Genomic DNA, 13104 nt, shown 5'->3' with positions numbered 1-13104 from the left:
GCACAAATGATATTTTTAATTCTATTCTTATGTGATTTTAATCTAACATTTAGGGAAAAAATTGGTCACCATTCTGCTTATCCTCTTCCATTAATGCTTACTTCTTCACAGTTCGATAAAATTTATACAATTTTTGGTAGTCCCTAAAAAATGTTTTTAATTAAATTTACTGGGGTGACATTGGTAAACATGATCATATAAGTTTCAGGTGTGGGGTTTTATGCTACAAGATCTGTATATTGTACTGTGTGACCACCAACCAAAGTCAAATCTTAAAAGAACATCTACTCAACTAAGAGTAATCCTTCTTTAGCATCAATAGGTTCTGTTACCTTAAGCAAAACATTTAAGGAAACCAATTTTACCATAGGCTAATTGATATAACCATAGGATATAAACAACAGCTGGTTCCTACAGCATCTCATCAATCTTATAATGAAACATTTTTTTAAATGTTTTATTAAGCTATTACAAATGTCTTTATCGCCCCATTATCCCCTCATCCCCCCAGTCTTGCCCTCACCTCACCCCGTTGTCTGCATCCATTGCTTATGCTTATATGCATGCATACAAGTCCTTTGGTTGACCTCATAATGAAACATTTTTGAGGACCTTCTGTACTCAATTACCTACTCACCCTTTATAGGGAAAAAAATACCTGTCTTCCTTTGAAATAAAAAACAGTAACGCCTGTCCAGCGTGACTCAATGATTGAGCGTTGCTCTATGAACCATGAGGTCACAGTTCAATTGCTGTTCAGGGCACATGACCGGGTTACAGGCTTGATCCCCAGTGTAGGGCATGCAGGAGGCAGCTGATCAATGATTCTCTTTCATCATTGATGTTTCTCTCTCTCCCTCTCCGTTCCTCTCTGAAATCAATAAAAATATATATATTTTTAAAAAGAACAGAAAACAGCAATAAAATAATTTATCAAGTACTAATAATCCACACTCCAAATATAATCAATCTACTATGTATACTATCTGCTAAAATGACTGTCGTTGTCCAATCCCTATTTCCCTAATCTTTTGTCATTTTTTCAAATTCTCTACTTCCAATATAACTATATGATTAAATCTTTCTGAATCACTTTTGCCCTTTTGTGCAGTAATCTTCAAACATCATGCTGTGCTTTCTATGTATAATTCTATAAACCCCATGATACAGTGGGGCCTTGACTTAAGAGTGTCCCGACTAACGAGTTTTTTGAGTTACCAGCTGTCTCTCAGCCGATTTTTTGCATTGAGTTGATAGAGTAATTTGAGTTAACAAGCTCCTTAACGAGCTTGGTCTCGAACGAATTAAACTCATAAGTCAAGGCCCCACTGTATAGACATAATTTAATCAATTTTACAGATCAGGAAAGATAAGCTAACTAAATTGTTTTTGATAAGCTCAAATAGGACTTTAATTCCAGACTCCAAATTCTTAACCACTCTGTTATATTCAACAAACACTTCTTTGTACCTACTACGCACTTGGGTATGATAAAGGAAAGAATCTGGCCTTAGCTGGTTTTGCTCAGTGGACCAGAGGACCAAAAAGTCCCAGGTTCGATCCCGGGTCCTGACTGGGCACCATGGATGGCAAATAGTCAATGAGTCTCTTTTACCTCGATGGTTCTCTCTTTCTCCTCCACTTCCCACCCTTCTACTCACTCCAAAAGTCAATGGAAAAAATACCCTCTTAAAAACAAAAAGAAAATAAAAAATACCCTCAATTCTCGGGTGAGGATTAAAAAAAAAAGAATCTGGAGAAGTGAATAATCAATAAAGCAAGGCTCTTGCAAGTTAGATGTGGATATGTGCACAGGTGGCAGTGAAATTGATCTTGAATAGAAATCACCTCTATTTCAAAGGCCAGAGGGAAAAAAGTAGGCATAACTGGAATATATATTAGTGTAGAAATGATAGGTGGAAAACTTAGTTAAGTTTATCCATGCTGGCCTCAATTTTCTTAGCTAGAAACTCGAGAGTGAAGGAGGTGGGAACTGTATGGGTGTTTAAACATCTCATATTGAAATGCTAAGTAACATTTCTATTCTAAAATTCTCCCAAGTAATTTAATTGATAATAGTTATAGTTATGTAATAGGTGCTATGTCAATAATATATTTAGTTAATGCTTACATAAGGTAGGAACTATTCTTTTTTTCCCACTTTACCCATTAGGAAACTTAAGACTCAGAAGATAAGGAATCCACATGGCCTGTCCAAGTCTCCAATCCTGAGAAGGATAGAGTCAGGATTCAAATCCAAGAAATCTGACTCCAGAATCTATCTCATAACCATTATGTTATATGCAATTAATATATAAAACAATTTTTTAAAATCACTTCTCTTTTATTACAATGAACTAGTTCATTTAAAAAAAAGTTAACATTCAAATAAGTCTATTTCAAAGATGCAGAAATAATGAATCTAAGAGACCAGTATAGAAGGGTTACAAAATAAACACAAAAATTGGGATCATGGTCAACACTTCTTCAGTAAACTTAGTATATGGTTGATTTTCAAAGGCAAGAGGCAATAATTTAGCCTCAACTGAGTTATGAAATATAAGAACTGTTATATACGAACTCTCTCAGTCCTTTCTTCATTTGAATAAATGTAAAACAGAAAAGAACAATTTCTGGAAAAGAGCTATAGTCAATTGCACAGTAGACTCTTGTGGCTGCTATGTCCTAGGACCTACCTCAATCTTCTCAATGAAAATACAAAGGACATTCTTTCCTTATGTTCAGCTCACTGCAGTCACCTACCTCTGAAAGAAGTTTAAGCCCTAGCTGGTTTGGCTCAGTGGATAGAGCGTCAGCCTGTGGACTAAAGGGTCTCAGGTTCAATTCCGGTCAAGGGGACATGCCCGGGGTTGCCAGCTCGATCCCCAGGAGGGGGCATGCAGGAGGCAGCCAATCAATGATTCTCTTTCATCATTAATGTTTCTACCTCCCCTCTCTTTTCCTCTCTGAAATCAATAAAAATATATTTTAAAAAAGGAAAAAAGTTTAAGTATTCATCTATTTTCAAAATCCCAGATAATAAAAAAGTTAACCACTACTAAAAGCCATTGTGTATTTAATTTAACCATCTAACAGTTTCTTAATTCCATAAACATAAGACTACAGAAAAGTTTCTACTATTTCTAAAATATTATTCAAAAACGGAGAAAACATTATGGATTTAATAATTAGCGGTGACACTGAGTTTTAGTTTTCTAAACTGTAAACTAAATGGGGATAATATATGACTCCAAGGGTTTTTTGTTTGTTTGTTTTTAATATGTTTTATTGATTTTTTACAGAGAGGAAGGGAGAGGGATAGAAAGCTAGAAACATCAATCAGCTGTCTCCTGCAACCCCCTACTCCCCTACTGGGGACGCACCCGCAACCAAGGCACATGCCCCTGACTGGAATCGAACCTGGGATCCTTCAGTCCATAGGCCGATGCTTTATCCACTGAGCCAAACCAGTCAGGGCTGACTCCAAGGTTTTTATTGAAATAACTGAACATGCCTGGACCATATGAAAGACTGCAAACAATGTTAAATCATTGTGCATGAGACAGTATTTAGACAAATCTTTGGCCTATATCCTAGGATTTCAACAATTGTCTAATTAATCTTAAACATTTTCATAACTTATAGTATCTCATTCATCTACAAATTAATGTTTAATTGAATTTAGTTTTGTATGATACAATGAAAATTAATGTAAAATCAAATTATGTAAAATCAAAGAAAAATCTACACAGAGAAGGTTGATACAAAATTTTACTACCACTATACAAAAAGGAAGAAACTGAAGCAGGACTCTAGTAATGGATACAAATCTCTAGTAATGGATAAACCCCTTGCAAAGTTAACAGGATGTCTACTTAGGGGTAAAGATAAAAACTAACACAAGTATATATATATTATATATATATATATTATATATATATGTACTTTGCCCAATTATACTTAGTTATTTATAGTAACATCTCATCTCATAGTTGTTTTTATAGGCATGCCTTGGAGATATTGAGGGTTCAGTTACACACCACTGCAATAAAGCAAATATCACAATATTTTTGGCTTCCCAGTGCAAATAAAAGTTATGCTTTCACTGTATAGTAGTCTATTAAGTATGCAACAGCATTATGTCTAAAAAATGTACATAACAATTATATCTAAATGTATATATAAAACATAAAACTTGCCATTTTAATCATTTTTAAATGTATATCTTGGTGTCATAGTTTTTTAAAATGTGCTTTTTGAAAGTTGCAAAAAAGGCATTCTAACCTCCTCGGAGTACACCTGTGCCTTTCCATTCCCTTCCTTTCCCACTCTCCCTCTCCCTTCCTTTCTGAAATTAATAATAAAAGTATTTTTTAAAAAAATGAACACCAAGTAGATTACTTTCTGGTAACAAGGAAAAAACATTCATTTCATAATGGAAGGATCTGGTGGTCCCTATCAATTCAGTGGTCGAGCTCGGAACTATGTACTGTGACAACTAGACTATCTACCTCCTGATGTAATGCTGATTGGGAACCAGAAGGGTACATAAAAATACATTTTCCTCAAATGAAAGACAGACACATACAAAAAATAGTCTTTACATGAACTTTAAAATAAAATAGGAGAGTCAGATTTTGTTAATCCAACAGTAAACAAAAATAAATGTTTGTATTCATTGGAAAGAAAAAAATATTAAATACAAAACCTGTAAAATAGAACTAACTACCTTTAAGTCCTATTTTGGAACTTTAGAGAATATCAGTGGTATTAAGCATCAATGGCACCCACTCCTAGCACTTTCCCAGGTGTTTGCCTGGCAGGGCTTTGGTGATAGGGTCCATCCAAGCAATTAGCTTTTTGCCTTCAAGATAACAGAAAGATAAATCACACAGAACAACATTGTACTATTGCACTCAATGTATGAAACAGAAAAGCAGGGTTAAATTACTCTTAAGGGGGATATTTTCCTTCTTAATTTCTGCCAAAGCGTCACCAGATTGGCCAGAAAGTAATTCCTGGTCCTAGAAGGAGAGAAAAGATGAAAAATAGTTTAGTTACAGCCAACCTGGACGCTGTATAATTCCTACCCTGCAGAGGGACATAGAAGAAAGGCGTTCAGGGCTCTTTTGCCTTCCCCATCCCCAGTGAAGCAGGGAAACCAGAATTTAAAAACTGGTATCGCACCACCAGACGGAGCTGCGTCTGTTCCCTCAAAGTACAGAATGGGGGGGAGGCACCCGGCCAGCTCAAAGGACGCGAGCGGGGCAAACGTTGCTTTGACGCCAGCAAGGGAAATGGAATAATGGCATTACCTCCCAAACGGACCCACCCGCATCACTCCGGGCGCCCGGGTAGGGGCTGCAGACGTCGCCACAGAGCTGAAATCTCCCACATTGGTCCCGAGCGTTTGCCCTGGGTCCGAGCCTTGCGACCCATCCCCGTCCCGTCCGCCACGAGATCGCGCCCCATTAAGACCTGAAGGGGAGCGCAGAGCAGGCCCTGGAGCGGACGCGGAACGTCGCCCACAAAACTGGGGACCCCAAGCTCTTGCGCAGCCCAGGGAGAGAGGGAGGACCCGGCGCCCCTCCCCAACCGCTCCCCCGACAGAAAGGAAAATGCCAGCGGCGTCACTGCCCGGCGTCCTCACCCGGCCCGCCTGGCCTCGCCCGCGAGCCCGCAGCCCTTAGGCCGCACGGGAACCCGACTAGTCCCCTGGGCCCGACGCCCAGTGGCGACAGCAGCCGCGCCGCAGAGGTTAGTCCCGGGCCGGGGAGAGGCTCCGAAGGCCTCCCTCGCCCATCTCAGCCTCTGGAGGCTGTCGGCGGGCCAGGAATGCAAAGACCCCGGAGATGAGCCTCACCGGTTCTGGCTGCGGCTCCCCCTCCCCGACCCACTCCCCAGGGCGAACGCACCAGCCCACTCCAGGCAGTCGCCGGGTTACCTCTGAGAGCGGGAGGCGGCGACAGCGCAGCCAGGCCGGGGCAGGCCCTGCCTCCCAGGCTCCCAATGGCTGCAGTGGAGGTCCGGCCCGGGGCGCGTCCATTGGCTACATCTGCCTTCCTTCAGGAATCCCTAGAAGGGATGGCCCGTGAGGCTGTCCATCATGCATCGGTCCCACCCTCGGCCTTCGCTTCCCCGCCAGCCCGCCCGGCCGTCTCCTGCCTCCTTGCCCCGCCCCCACCTGGTCGGTCGGGCCTGTCCCCTGACCGTGTTTTGCCGCCTCGTGGCCAAGAGCTCGGTCGCTGGACTATGGGCAGGAAGTTGCTGTGTCCGGAGAGTCCGGGACACTGAGACCGGACCGCTTGCCCTCGCTCGGCCCGGGCGTCCAGTCCGCCGCGGCGGTTCCCAGCATTTTGCCCGGGGAGGGACGCTGCCTCGATGTCCCCTACGCCCTCGTGTCCAAATCCTGGAGGCTGGAGGCCCCGGGCCAACGGGTCGGGCGACGGGCGAAGGCGTCCCTGAGCGATCTGGGGCGGACGCACGTCCACCCGCGCCTCATCCCGTGAGGAGCACCGCCACCACCCGTCATGGCTGCGGGAGGAGACGGCGTCCTCCATCTTGTCGGGACCACTCGGAACCGGGTCTGTGGGGCTGGGCGACGAGTCCCCGGGCTGACTCCGCTGCGCCGCGCTGTGCCATTCGGCCAAGGGACAGCCTGCTCCCAGCGCCCGTGTGGGGCCCAGGGACTGGAGACGGCAAGGAGACCCAGACACCGCTCCCTTCCCCAAGGCCAAGATGGAGGCCCTGGGGGCGCCACTGGAGCCGGTCCCGCTGCGGGTCTCTGGGTGCCGCCGCCGCCCGCCTGCGTCTCCCCCTAGCGGCCGAGTGGGATTTAATGGAAGTTGGTCAAACACCATTTGGTCATGTCTTGAAACACAGATAACACCGTTTAAGTAAAAAACAGATTGAGCCCCAATTGATTACTTCTGAGTACTTAGGATAAAGACAGGTTTATTGAGTTAACAGACGCAAATCATCTAAGACAAAAGCATGTTCATAGGTTGATGAGAGTCCTAGGTTTCTTGTATACACAGTGCTATATTTCATGGACATTGCTAATGTCACCAATATTTTATTACCAGCCCTCAATTATTGGTTGGAAATAAATGAAGCAACAAAAGGTAATTCCAACATTTTCATAACTGTTTTAAATTCTAGTCATACTTCTTGTGTTAAGCACCTGTAAATGCAAAGCCAGAGGTAAGTTAAGTTGGTAGAGAAAGCTCTGTAGATTTAAAGTAAGGGCTGTCAGAAACTTTAAATTGTTAGGCTAAGTAGCCACATGTCATGTATTTTCTGAAGTACTGCCTTGCTCACCGTTCTCTGGAATTGGATACTCTTCAAAGATGAAAAATTGGTAACATTTCTTTTCCCTGATAATGGCGATTATCAGAGAATGTTGAAATTTTAAGACAACAGTTGAACAAAATAGATCCAGAGACAGAAGCATGGAACAGACTGATGAATCTCAGAGGGAAGGCAGGGGTGGGCGGGTGGGTGAGGAGAGATTAACCAAAGAATCTATATGCATATATGCATAACTCACGGACACGACAATAGTGTGGTGAAGACGTAGGAGGGTTGGTTGGAGGTGGAGGGGGTCAGTGGGGTAAAACAATGGGGACATCTGTAATACTTTCAACAATAAAAGATTTTAAAAAAGAAAGTGTTCATCTGATAACATATACTTCAATAAATTGAATGTCACACAAAATTCATTTCCTAAATACATTTTCTTATATTAAGATAAACAGGGGCAGTAGCCACGTTGGCTGTAGAAGGTGGCATGTGCCGAGGCCTCCTGCAACGTTCTGCAACCCAAGCCTGACGCCATGGGGGACTCCCAGGACCCAGCCAGCAACCAGATGAAGCATTGGAAGGAGCAGTGGAACACACAGAAACCTGATGTCCTCACCTCTGGGGCTGGTATTCCAATAGGGGACAAACGTAATATTATGACAACAGGAGCCCCTCCTGGTTCAAGCTGTGGTTTTCACCGATGAAATGGCTCACTTTGACCGGGAGAAGATTCCAAAAAGAGTCGTGCATACTAAAGGAGCAGGGGCTTTTGGCTACTTTGAGGTCATGCACAACGTTACCAAATACTCCAAGGCGAAGGTGTTCGAGCATATTGGAAAGAGTTCGATTGCAGTTCAATTCTCCACTGTTGCTGGAGAATCGGGCTCAGCCGACCCTCGTGGGTTTGCAGTGAAATTTTACACAGAGGTTGATAATTGGGATCTTGTTGGGAACAACACCCCCATTTTCTTCATCAGGGATGCCATATTGTTCCTTCATCCACAGCCAAAAGAGAAACCCTCAAATGCACCTGAAGGACCCAGACATGGTCTGGGACTTCTGGAGCCTGCGGCCTGAGTCTCTGCATTGCCTTCTTCTTGTTCAGTGATCGGGGGGATTCCAGATGGACACAGGCACATGAATGGATATGGGGTCGCATACTTTCAAGCTGGTTAATGCGAAAGGAGAGGCTGTTTATTGCAAATTCCATTATAAGACTGACCAGGGCATCAAAAACCTTTTGGTTGAAGATGCAGCAAGACTCTCCCATGAAGATCCTGACTATGGGCTCAGGGTCCCTTTAATGCCATCGCCACAGGCAACTACCCGTCCTGGACTTTTTTTTTAAAACTAAATCTTTATTGTTCAGGTTATTACATTTGTTCCTCTTTTTTCCCCCCATAACTCCCCTCCTCCCAGTTCCCACCCCACTCCCCACCCACTGTCCTCATCCATAGGTGCACGATTTTTGTCCAGTCTCTTCCCCCATCCCCCACACCCCTTTCCCCCCCAAGAATAGTCAGTCCATTCCCTTTCTATGTCCCTGATTCTATTATAATCAGCAGTTCATACTGTTCATCAGATTATTTATTCACTTGATTCTTAGATTCACTTGTTGATAGATATGTATTTGTTGTTCATAATTTGTATCTTTACCTTTTTCTTGTTCTTCCTCTTCTTAAAGGATACCTTTCAGCATTTCATATAATAGTGGTTTGGTGGTGATGAACTCCTTTAGCTTTTTCTTATCTGTGAAGCTCTTTATCTGACCTTCAATTCTGAATGATAGCTTTGCTGGATAAAGTAATCTTGGTTGTAGGTTCTTGGCATCCATCACTTTGAATATTTCTAGCCACTCCCTTCTGACCTGCAAAGTTTCTGTTGAGAAATCAGCTGACAGTCGTATGGGTATTCCCTTGTAGGTAACTGAGTTTCTTTCTCTTGCTGCTTTTAAGATTCTCTCTTTGTCTTTTGCTCTTGGCATTTTAATTATGATGTGTCTTGGTGTGGTCCTCTTTGGATTCCTCTTGTTTGGGGTTCTCTGTGCTTCCTGGACTTGGAAGTCTATTTCTTTCACCAGGTAGGGGAAGTTTTCTGTCATTATTTCTTCAAATAGGTTTTCAATATCTTGCTCTCTCTCATCTTCTGGCACCCCTATAATTCGGATGTTGGTACGCTTGAAGCTGTCCCAGAGGCTCCTTACACTATCTTCATATTTTTGGATTCTTTTTTCATTTTGCTTTTCCAGTTGGGTGTTTTTTGCTTCTTCATATTTCAAATCTTTGAATACTGGTTAATGCAAAAGGAGAGGCCGTTTATTGGAGGTGGAGGAGGTCAGTGGGGAAAACAAAAAAAAAATTTATCTGGACATCTGTAATACTTTCAACAATAAAGATTTTTAAAAAAGAATGTGTTCATCTGATAACATATACTTCAATAAATTGAATGTCACACAAAATTTAAAATTTAAATTCTAGTCATCCTTCTTGTGTTAAGCACCTGTAAATGCAAAGCCAGAGGTAAGTTAAGTTGGTAGAGAAAAGCTCTGTAGATATAATTTAAATTAAGGGCTGTCAGAAACTTTGGCCTTCGACCCGAGCAACATGCCGCATGGCATTGACATTGAGCCCAGCCCTGACAAGATGCTTCAGGGCTGCCTTTTTTTCTATCCTGATACTGCCATCGCCTGGGACCCAAGTACCTTTAGATCCCTGTGAACTGTCCCTACCGTGCTCGAGAATCTTGCGATCCTCTGGTCTGCTGTTGGGAGTTTGTATAATATTCTTTATTTCAGTCAGTGTATGCTTAATTTCTAGTTGGTCCTTTATCACAACATCGAGGGTCTCATTAGATTTCTTGTACATCTCATTAAGTTTATTGGCAGTCTCTAGAAGACTCTTGAAAGACCTCAATAGTGTGGTTTTGAATTCTATATCCAGCAGCCTGCTTTCCTCCATTTCTGTCATTTGTGTCCTGTTTCTTTGTCTCGGCATTTTTTATGATTCGCTGTGTCGATAGAGTGGCTTTCTGTGCTAAGTGTCCCAATTACCTGAGGTAGACACTCTTGGTGCACCCCCTTGTGGTCTTTGTGCACAGTCTTGTTGTAGCTAAGCCTTGATTGTAGTAGGTAACACTTGGAGGTATTTGACCTCCAGACCAATTGGCTGTGAGAATCAGTTGTGTCTGCAGTGGGAGAACTTCTGTCCTGGATCTCTAGGGCGGCGCTAATCTAGCCTCTGCCTGAGGCTAACCAGCAAATGCCTCCGTGCAAGGCTTGGGTGGGGCGAGTCCCAGGGGATCAACAGGGCGGGCAGAGTGAGCAGTTATGGTTGCTCTCAATCCTGTCCCCAGAGGCTCTGCCTCTCAAGTGTCCCAGCAACCGCTGCAAGTACCTCGGAAAGAAAGCTGCCCTCGAGTTCTGACCGATGCCAGACAGTCCCGCTTCTCCCATTTGAGTCTGGGTCCCCAGAGACTCACCCAGAACTGGAGCCCAGAGCCTGAGACTCCCTCCCGATTGAAACAGACAACCGCGCCCTCAGCCGCCAGCCCGCTCCGCACTCACCTCCGCACCTTTGTATTTTACTTGGGCACTGCACCTCCTCTGAGTCTCAGTGTGCTTTTTTCTTTCCTTCTAGTTGTAGAATTTCCCCTCAGCCAGCCTTCCTGTGGTTCTGGGTGATGTCCATTTCGTCTTTATTTGTATTTTTGAAGTGGTTGTGCGAGGCAGCAATCTCCGGTGTTTGCCTATGCCGCCATCTTTGTTTCTCTGCCCCCCTCCTGGACTTTTTACATCCAGGTCATGACCTTCAGTCAGGCAGAAAGTTCTCCATTTAATCCATTCGATGTTACCAAGATTTGGCCTCACAAGGACTACCCTCTTATCCCAGTTGGTAAACTGGTCTTAAATCGGAACCCAGTCAATTACTTTGCTGAGGTTGAGCAGTTGGCCTTCGACCCGAGCAACATGCCGAATGGCATTGACATTGAGCCCAGCCCTGACAAGATGCTTCAGGGCTGCCTTTTTTTCTATCCTGATACTGCCACCGCCTGGGACCCAAGTACCTTCAGATCCCTGTGAACTGTCCCTACCGTGCTCGAGTGGCCAACTACCAGCATGACGGCTCCATGTGCATGGTCGACCACCAGGGTGGTGCTCCCAACTACTACCCCAACAGCTTAGTGCCCCAGAACAACAGCCGAAGTTCACCCTGGAGAGCAGCACCTGCGTCTCGGGGACGTGCGGCGCTACAACACTGCCAATGGTGATAGCATCTCTCAGGTGCGGACGTTCTATACGAGTGTACTGAACGGGGAGCAGAGGAAACGCCTGTGTGAGAACATTGCCGGCCACCTGAAGGATGCCCAGCTGTTCATCCAGAGGAAAGCAGTCAAGAACTTAAGCGTTGTCATTCCTGACTATGGGGCCCGCATCCAGGATCTGTTGGACTAGTACAATGCCCAGAAGCCTAAGGATGCGATTCACACCTTTATGCAGCATGGGTCTCACCTGGCTGAAAGGTAGAAAGCTAACTTGTGAGGGTCGGAGCCCTGGTCTGGTGCCGAGTTGCTCTCTGCCTATGAAGCAAAGCATGGAATTCGTACCCGTAATCCACTGACGCACTCACCACTGGATAGAGATTCTGCTGTGCTAGATGCGCAAATGCAAGTCTTTCAGATGATAATCCAGTTTCCATAGCAAATCTATATATATATAAAACCCTAATATGCAAATACAGTGGGGCTTTGACTTACGAGTGTCCCGACTAACGAGTTTTTCGAGATACAAGCCGTCTCTCGGCTGATTTTTTGCTTTGAGTTTCGAGCTAAAATTCGGGTTACAAGCCAGCTTCAGATACCCCACTGTTAGTTGGCACAGCGAACGTCATGGTGAATGCCACAACATCAGCCCAGCATCACGTGTCTCACTCGTTCACAACTGATTTGACATACGAGTAATTTGAGTTACAAGCTCCATCATGGAAGGAATTAAACTCGTAAGTCAAGACCCCACTGTAGATCGAACAGTGGAACAACCAAACAACTGGTCTCTATGACATGCGCTGACCACCTGGGGGCGTGCGTGGAACATGGCGGGTGTCGACTGCGACAGGATGGTGGAGCAGGTGAGCAAGGGTGCCAGACCAAGGCGAGGCACTGGTTGCTGTCATCAGGCGAGCCTCTGGTGATTACTAAAAATTCTTTGCTCCCACATGCCAAGGGCCTGCTCGGCGATCGCACCCGCTGCTGGCACCCGGCACTGTTCCCGATTGCTGGGTGCCATCAGTGGGTGTGAACAGTGGCTGCTGGCCCCTATTACCCCTGAGGGCTTCTCTGCCTCCCCCTGCTCCTGAGGGGTGATTGGGGCAGCAGCCACTGCTTGCACCCGCTGATGGCGCCGGCTCCAATCGCTCTGTGCTGTCAGTCAGTGTGAGGGAGTGGCAGCGATGAGAGCGGGGCTCCCAGCAGACAGGGGACTAGGGACCGCAGCAGGAGGGGCCGGACGGGACGCAGAGGATGGGCCAAGACCTGTGCCTGTGCCCACCACAGCTTCATGGCCCACAGGTCCTTTCAAGGTGCACAAATTTGTGCTCTGGGCCGCTAGTAATATAATAATGGCTTTTAATGAAAATGAAAGGGACAATGAAGGTTAGGGCTTAAGAATCATTTAAAAGAAATGTGTTTGCTTTTGACAATTGGTTGGAATCTTCACTTGAAATGATCAGAATGAAAGTTTCTAGCAGAAATATATTTCGTTTGGTAGAAAAAAAATCTTGGTGAAATTAGTATGGTTTACATATCATC

At 44.7% G+C, this 13104-nt stretch overlaps 1 protein-coding gene and 1 pseudogene across 17 annotated transcripts in view; one reads left to right on the top strand and one right to left on the bottom strand.

Annotated features, from left to right (window-relative positions):
• Nucleotides 1–6075, bottom strand: part of ZMYM5 (zinc finger MYM-type containing 5) — a 42207-nt gene extending 36132 nt beyond the window's left edge. The window contains exons 1-3 of one of the 17 annotated variants that reach the window (XM_023751143.1): nucleotides 5916–5956; nucleotides 4952–5024; nucleotides 4730–4864 (exon numbers count right to left, since the gene is read on the bottom strand). Coding sequence is in view for 2 of the 17 variants with exons in the window: in XM_023751151.1 (XP_023606919.1) it covers nucleotides 5316–5338 (23 nt within the window). In the remaining 15 variants the exon portion in view is untranslated. Of the gene's footprint in view, nucleotides 1–69; nucleotides 317–658; nucleotides 750–4729; nucleotides 5025–5315; nucleotides 5448–5650; nucleotides 5835–5863 lie in introns of those variants that run through there. The other 16 variants (XM_023751144.1, XM_023751145.1, XM_023751142.1 and 13 more) reach the window with 16 other exon arrangements.
• Nucleotides 6076–7012: 937 nt separating this feature from the next.
• LOC102427091 lies at nucleotides 7013–11839 on the top strand (annotated as a pseudogene).
• Nucleotides 11840–13104: the final 1265 nt, after the last annotated feature.

Source organism: Myotis lucifugus, unplaced genomic scaffold (assembly GCF_000147115.1).
Source record: "Myotis lucifugus unplaced genomic scaffold, Myoluc2.0 scaffold_19, whole genome shotgun sequence".
Lineage (NCBI taxonomy): Eukaryota > Metazoa > Chordata > Mammalia > Chiroptera > Vespertilionidae > Myotis > Myotis lucifugus.
This window is presented reverse-complemented; position numbering and strand designations above follow the sequence as displayed.